The 7,930-nt window shown below is 56.9% G+C and overlaps 1 protein-coding gene across 2 annotated transcripts; it reads right to left on the bottom strand.

The window, feature by feature from the left end:
- Positions 1 to 4,760: 4,760 nt before the first annotated feature.
- Positions 4,761 to 7,930, bottom strand: LOC119269824 (protein NRT1/ PTR FAMILY 8.2-like). Of its 2 annotated transcripts, XM_037551749.1 has the most exons (5): positions 7,719 to 7,930; positions 7,482 to 7,617; positions 7,142 to 7,359; positions 6,535 to 7,052; positions 4,761 to 5,755 (listed from the first exon to the last, which is right to left on the bottom strand). In XM_037551749.1, the coding sequence occupies exons 2-5, from the start codon at positions 7,588 to 7,590 to the stop codon at positions 4,927 to 4,929; spliced, it is 1,674 nt and encodes a 557-aa protein (XP_037407646.1). In that variant the 5' UTR covers positions 7,591 to 7,617; positions 7,719 to 7,930; the 3' UTR covers positions 4,761 to 4,926. The 2 variants fall into 2 exon arrangements, with proteins under 2 accessions (XP_037407646.1, XP_037407647.1); XM_037551750.1 differs by lacking the exon at positions 7,719 to 7,930 and having other exon boundaries at positions 7,482 to 7,635.

Consider the following 7,930-nt stretch of genomic DNA (forward strand, 5'->3'; position numbering starts at 1 on the left):
GTATGGCTGCCCATTCTCTCATGCATATCTTGGACCGGCATTGTGGTACAAAACAGACCATGTTCATTGAGTTTAAAATAGACAAGATTAATAGGTAGACGAGTGGATCAAACACCACCGTCAATGATTATAACTATGATGATGCACTTGAAGTGACCAAATAGTCTACTTTCTCCACAAGAGAAGGCACGCACCAAGCAATGCTAGTTCAACATGGCCCGCAAGCAGGTAATTAACCGCCCGACAAAATGAGTTTATGAGGCATACTAAAACATATGGGACAATTTCTTCGATTGTAATTTTTTTGCTATACGTGTACACTTGGAGTACATGTACAGAAGATCCAATCGTCACCTATACCGGCGCAAAGCCACCCATCGGTCACATGCAACAATTTGCAAAGGCTCTTTACCACTTCTTCACGGCAGCAACCATGCAGTGAGCTCCAACAGAATGATGTGGACAGGAAAACGCATTGTGTTTAATCTTAATAGAAATGTATCAACATGTGTTTCATGTTCCCGAATATGCACCACACATGGTAATAATAACGTATCATTTTCAGTTTGCTTCTAAGCATGGTTTCCTTTTTATGATTACAACCTCGTCCATGTAGTTCTTTCACTTCAAATTGAAACTCACTAACTCACTGCATACAACAACGAACATGTACAAACATCACATATCGATGGGCGCGGCGTGCCGCCGCGCGGGCATTGCTAGTATAATACGATAAGATAGACGTCTACTCCCTCCATAAAGAAATATAAAAGTGTATAAAATAAATAAAATATGAAAATGCTTCATCTTCATGTAAAGGCTCTTCCACAGTGCTTCGCCGCCTGCAATCATGACGAATGTAATGCAAGGGAGGAGGATGGGGAGCGACTTGTGTTGTGGCATGCAATTAGTCAGGTGTGCCGCCTTTAAATAGCGGGTTCCGGTGAGGCCAAGCATCCAGGTGCATCAATATACGGCGCCGGACTGGGCTGATTTCTCGGCCGTCGAGCCTGCTTAATGGCGGCATATGGACGAACGAGACATTCAACGGACGTGGTAGATATCCATCCCATCGAGTAACGGGTCTCCGACATTGAGGCACGGACACCGGGAACGTGTTGCGAGTGACGCCCTCGGCCGGCGCGCTGCTTCAATGGAGGAGACAATAAGAGGTCACATCTGCCCTAAGACGTCTTCAATATGGAGTGGCGCGCTCTATAGCGGCATGAATGCGGCGCAGCTGACACCGGGCGGGAATGTGCGCGGGCGAGGGGGGATGGGGGTTGGGTAGGCCATGGTGGTCAGAAGAGGGTGTGGTTGCTGTCCGGACGTCCGCAAAGCCCCCACGTTTGTCTCCGGTTTACAGGAGAAATTACGTACGCACCGCGGCCTGCGTTAGATGGCTTCCACGGTCCGGACAGACGCGGGCTGTTTGAGAGCCCGCATTAAAGATACCCTAAGCATATTAAGTTTTATTGGGGTTGCTTTTCTACTGAATATGATGGATAAAATCAAACGCAATGATGGCATCCTTTTAGAAGTCATATATTCCGTATAATAACATCAATTCTTAAAGATTTTAATCCGTCAACATCAGTCGAAGTCAGTTGTAGGTAATTAGTTATATATGACGCACATTGTTTTATCCATATCGATAGCGATCGATAGACCTAAGGGCATCTCCAGCCGTTCGGCCCCCCAGGGCGCCTAAATAGAGCGGCCTGGGGGCGTGCCGGCGCTAGTTCGGCCCCTGGGGGCGACCTAGCTCCCAGTCACGACCCCAAGCGCCGGCCCCAGGATGCGGAAAATTTAAACTTGGTCGTTCCCGCTCTCAAACGATGTCACAAATCCGGCGATCGGACGTAGTCTGGCGTTACAAAAAACAGAGCGCCGCACGCCGCAGGTTCGCGTGCGCAATGATTCACTCGGCGGGGTCGGCTCCAGGCGTTGGTGGAGTCGGCGTGCGCGGGCTCGGCGGTGTCGGGGCTGCTTCGGTGCTGGGCTGTGTCGGCGCGGCTTCGGCACTGCTGGGCGGCGATGTAGAGGCGTCGTTCGGGCTTGGCGTCCGTGTGGTCGTGGGCGCGGGAGCTTGCGTCGTCGGCGTCGTCGGCATTGTCGTCTGCATCTGGTTCAGGATGAGGCCGCGCTCCGCCATGTACCACGCCCTGAGCTGCTCGTCGTTGCTCTGGAGCATGTCCGCCCCGCCCATCAGAAAAGCCATGTCGGTGTTCGTCTTCTTCGCGGCGACGTTCGTCCGGAGCAGGTCGAGCTTGATGGCGTTGTTCTTCATCAGCGACGACCATCGCGCCTCGGTCTTCTCTTCACGTAGGACGACCCGGGCCTGGGCGTCGACGAGGCAATGCTCGATGGACTCCTGCACTCGCGTGGTTGCCGCGTCGGTGTTTTTCCCCTTCTTTGCCAATTTGTGACCGTTCGGCCGCCCCTCTGACGTGCCCGGAGTCGTCGCGTCCGGCTTGTATGTCTCCTTGGCCTTGTCGAGGGTACGTCGGACTTCCGCCCACTTCTCGCACTTGTCAATGCGCTTGTAGACGTGGAGGTGCTTGAAGTCGGCGTCTTGGTTGTCGCGCCGATACATGGTGAACATACGTAGCAGCTGCGCGGAGGAACAAACAGTTGGCGGGCGGTGGGCGTTGACGACGAAGAGATGCGGGTGGATTCATCATCCCCGCGTGGTCGAGCGATGAGGAAGATGCCGCCGCACGCGTTGCGTTGTCGCCGGCCTTCTTGGCAATGGCCCTGTTCCGCCGGTCGGTGGTGACTGCGTCGCGTCGCTAAACTTCCACTCTCCACTCGGTGTTCGACATGCCCGGTGGCTTCGATGGCGGCGCCCTCGGCTTCCTCTGCTTCGGCTGGGCCATGGTGCCAGTCGTGGTTGCCGCCGCGCGCGGCATGGCGTACTTCTTCGGCGGCATGGCGGCGACTGGAAGGCGAGCCAGAGGGGTTTGGCGGGAGAAAGGGAGGGAATGGCGGGAGGAAGGCGAGCGAGCGGAGGAGATGCGAGGGAAAAGCGTCAAGAAGCGGCGGGAAAAGGCCCTCGGGTCGCCGCCAGGGCGGGCCCACACGCCTTTTTCACTTTTGCCGGCTCCCCAAACGCCCCCCAGGGCGCCGGGTTCGGTCTGGATCCGCCGGCACCAGTTTTGACTCGAGCCGGCGAAAAACGGGCTTCTGGGGCGCGACTAGGCCGTTTTTTGGCGCCGGCGCGGCAAAATCGCTTGGGGAGGGCCTGTTGGGGGCGCGGCTGGAGATGCCCTAACAATATTGTGTTCCTTGTCTTTTTTATGAAACGATAGAACAAGATTATCTTGTCCAAACCAAACATGTATTATTGTACATGGAAAATTTGTCTAGGGGATGCTCTAAAATAATATCTATGCAAGGTGAGCTGGCATTTATATATATAATATCTTCATACTGGCAAGAATATATATACTCACAATTGAGGAGGGTTCAACGTTATATTGACAAGGCCCGCCCCGTGTCGTCCTCCCCCTAGGGCGACTCGGGCGGTCAAAAACCTAGCCGCCGCCGCCGCCGCAAACTCCCTCCTCCCCTTCCTCCGCCGCCGTCGGAAGACGCCGCCGGGCTAAGCCCGGGGGCCGACGACGGTGGCGGGGGATCTCCTTTCTCGCGTGTCTCCAGGGTGGGGCGGACCCCAAGGCATGTGGTGGCGCGACCGATCTGGGATCTGCGACGTGGCAGATGGCGGCAGGCGGTGGGAGGCCGACCCGTCCTCGGACGGCCACGGCTTGGCGCGGCGGCCCAGGGTTGCGGGCGCTGCGGAATGCCCTTCGGGCGGCGACCGGCTTGGCCACGGTGGCGTGCATGCTGTCTTCAGATCGGCGACGGCGGCGTGGAGGGCTTGGTGGTCTCGTCGGCGGCACCTCCGATCTGATCTATTCTGACCGGTGCAGTCGGCGGCGGTGGTCATCTCTTCCGTTAGAGGTGGTCGGCCTGAGGCTGGGGGTTCGGATCTCAGGATCCGTCATCTGGCACCAGCTGCGAGTCGGGGAGACGTAGTTGCCGGTGAAAACCGAGCCGACGGCGGGCGATGCGGCGTTCCACGTCGTTACCTTGATGAAGGCATCGTCATGTGACTTCCGTCGACCCACTCGTATTGCTTCGGGGGAAACCCTAGGATCTGGTGTTCCAGACCGAACGATGGCGGCACTGCGGTGTCGTTTCTCTCTTGGGAGCGTCGTTTTGTGGAGCAGCGCTGGAAGTCAGAGGCAGGAGGTGGAGTGGCTTCGTCTTGCACGGAGGTTCGGTGGAGATGTCAAGTCATGCCTGACCGACAGGTGCTACGCTTGGTCATGCCTGGTCGGCAGGTGCTACGCACGACAGATCCTCCAAGGGCTTCAAGCTGTGTCGGCTGGTGGTACGTGGCAGCATGACGCTGAGGTGTATCAGTGGCGACCGCGACGTGTATAGCTGTTTGCGCGCAGGGAGGAGGTGCCGTTGGGCGCCGTGGTAGCGTCGGTGATAGCTGGACCGAGCAAGGTTGATGCATTAGTACATTTCTGAAGATAGAGCGGTGGCAGTTGGCGGCGGCGGCATCTGAGAGCACGCCGGACCAGTGTGTGCCCCAAACCCGGCAAGTGGCTAGGTTGGGGTCTCAGGACTTAGATGTTAGGCTTGGCTGCGATGTCTGTTTGGCATTAGGCCCAGACTATCTGCGCCCCTTCATCAACTGGATAGATGTAGCGACAGTTTGTTGCTTAGACGACGGCTTAATCTAGATGTGAATTAGACAAACTGCTTTTTCTAGGCCAACGATTCTGATTCTTCTTTGAGCAGAGTTCCCCCGAGATTTGCGGCATCAAAGGTGGCTTTCCCAATTACAACTTCATTGCATTAGAGAAGTACACCTAGCACGTACGTTACATTACATTACTGTGATCTCCAGGTTCAGTCAGCGGTCTTCTTGTAGATATACCACCGTGCGACGAGCAGGTACGCGCCGAAGTTGCCGATGCAGAGCATGGCGAGCAGCCAGAAAAAGTAGTCCAGATGGCGGTCGTTGATATCGTCGGGGATCCACCCGGGCCGCCCGCCCCTCGTCGTCGCGCGCACCACGACGGCCACGAGCGCCGAGCTCGCGTAGTTGCCCAGCGCAAACGCCGCGCTGGAGAGCCCCGAGCAGACGCTCCGCATGGCGTCCGGCGCCTGGTCATAGAAGAACTCCATCTGCCCGATGAACGTGAACACCTCTGCGGCACCCACCACCACGTACTGCGGCACCTGCCAGAAGATCGACATCGGCACGTACCCCGCGCCGTCCTCGCCGGTGTAGGTGCCGTGGCGCGTGACGACGCGGCGCCGTGCCACCTCGAGCGTGCCGGCGGCGAGCATGGCAACAGTGAGGATGACGAAGCCCACACCCATGCGCGCCAGCTGCGTGAACCCGCGGTGGTGGCCCGTGAGGCGGCGCGCGAGCGGCACGACGGCGCGGTCGTAGAGCGGCACCCAGAGCATGACGCTGAGGGTGTCGAAGACGGTGAGCACGGCGGGGGGCACGCGGAAGCTGCCGACGCGCGGGTCCAGCGTGTCACCCTGGAGGATGAAGGTGGTGGTCATCTGCGTGTAGGCGGCCGCGAAGATGATGCCGCACGCCCACACCGGCAGCAGTCGGAGCACACACTTGAGCTCCTCCACCTGCGTCACGGTGCACAGCCGCCACGGGCTCGCCGGCCGCGCCTTGTCGTCCGCCGTCTCCGCCGCCGCCTTGTCTAAGAACCTGAGTGATCGACAGCAACCGAGCGGTGCAACAGATTAATAATATTTTACTCACATGGCATGCACGCATCCTCAAGTTGAGTAAAAGATGCCATGACTAATGCACGCAAACGTCCAAACGAGAGAGTCTTGCATGAAATCCGGAGATTTTTCCTGTAGGGCGTGTGGAAATGGCGTCCAGATAGAACCACGATCGAAAGCAAAAGGAGGGAAAATGATGTGAAACGGACTGGGCGTGCATGCGACAAAGCTTCTTTTCTTTCCGGTGCAATTATCTTCAGAGTGAAATGGAACGAACTTGACAGTCTGACAGGCACGTCCTGCAGTTTTTGACGAAAATGAAAAGTTGCACATCTAGAAAAGCATCTCGCCAATTCAATCATCAAGATGCGCAAAATTTTGACGAAAATGAAATGTTGCACATCTACAGATTAGCTACGTCTGGTCCAGGCACTCGAAAGAAAAATACGTGGTGCCTTGACTCAGGTAAACAAACAAAAATGCTAAACAAACGGCATGGCTCAATCATAGGCGAAATAATTTTTCAGTTTTGCTAAAACTCATCTAGATGAGATATAATTTGATCTTATTTATCTTTTATAGTCATTGGATATGATGCTATAAAATGCTATAAGATGCGTGTGTGCTGACGTGGATGTTATATGTTCTTGTTATACGTTTCTTCTTATCTCGGAAAACTTCACTTGACGGAGACCAGTATTGGACGATAAAGAGGAGCGGTGCAAGTGGAAGCCGGGGCACGCGCACTGAGCCACTGACCTGAACTGGTCGGTGTGCGCGAGGCGGCGGCTCCCCAGTATCGCCGACATGCCGTCGTCGCCGTCAAGCTCGTGCAGCAGCGCGGCGTCGGTGGGCGCCTCCACGTCGCACTTCCTGGCGGCGGCGACCACCACCTGCGCGATCCTGGTGAGCGGGCTGCCACCGGGGGGCTGGTGGCTGCGGTACGCGCCGGTGCCGGCCAGGAACAGCGCGACGGCGACCACGCTCAGGAGCGCCGGGATGCCGTAGCCTAGCCGCCAGCCGTGGGCGGACTGCACCCACACCAGCACGGTGCCGCCGACCAGCGACCCTACGTTGATGGTCAGGTAGAACCAGTTGAAGAAGGAGCTCTGCCGCCCGCGCTCCTCCTCGTCGGCCTCCACGTCGAACTGGTCGGCCCCGAACGACGACAGCACCGGCTGCAGCGCGCCGCCCAGCGCCACCAGGTACAGCCCCGCGTAGAACAACACCGCGCTCTCCAGCGCCGCCGACGCGCTCGCCGTCACGACACCATACCCCTGTTCCATCCATGAAGATCATGGTGAGACGAGCTTGCCGGGGATGCCTGAAGATATATGATGGGCGCCGCGTCAGGGTGCGCACTTACCGCGACTGAGATGAGGAGGAAGACGGTGATGGTCCAGTATCTGCCGAGGAAGGAGTCGGCGAGGAAGGCGGCGGCGAGCGGCGTGATGGAGGCGGTGCCCTGCCAGTTGGTGACGCTGTTGGCAGCGGCCTTGCTGCCGGAGTGCAGCTGGACCTTGAGGTAGTTCACCAGGTTCGTCGACACGCCGAAGTAGGCCGTGTACTGGAAGCAGTTGTTCACTGCACTCCACCCACGCGTGCATGCGTGATCGTTAATTAACAGGCCCACCAGCATCAAGCATAATTGCATGCCATGCCACGATGGGCGACAGCAAAACGAAAAGGTTGCATGCGTTACCGACCGAGGAGGAAAGCGCAGCCCCACGAGCTCCGGCGATCCTTCTTCTTCTTCGACGACGACGTCTCGTCGCCGCCGTGCGAGCCTTTGGATTCTACTTGTACAGCCTCCATCGTCCGAACAGTTCGGCCGGGTGAGATCTACACACACAGGAGCATGCGGAGCAAATGAAACCACTACACGTACAGTGTCAAAGATGGTTGAGAATTTAATCGAGATAAAAGGGTTCAAGAAAACATACTTCCTTGGTGGTGGCTTGATAACTCGACTTTTTCCTCTGCCTGATGGATGATCTGTTCGTCGACGACCTTCCTCTGCAGCTACGCCTTACGTTCTCTTAGCGACGAGTTTGCGTTTGGCTAGCTGCTAGCTGCTCTGCCTCTGCATATGGTGCCGCTGCCACTTGAGAGTTGAGAGTGAGAGCGCTGATGCTAATGGTGGAATGGGGCTGAA

Source organism: Triticum dicoccoides, chromosome 3A, assembly GCF_002162155.2.
Source record: "Triticum dicoccoides isolate Atlit2015 ecotype Zavitan chromosome 3A, WEW_v2.0, whole genome shotgun sequence".
Lineage (NCBI taxonomy): Eukaryota > Viridiplantae > Streptophyta > Magnoliopsida > Poales > Poaceae > Triticum > Triticum dicoccoides.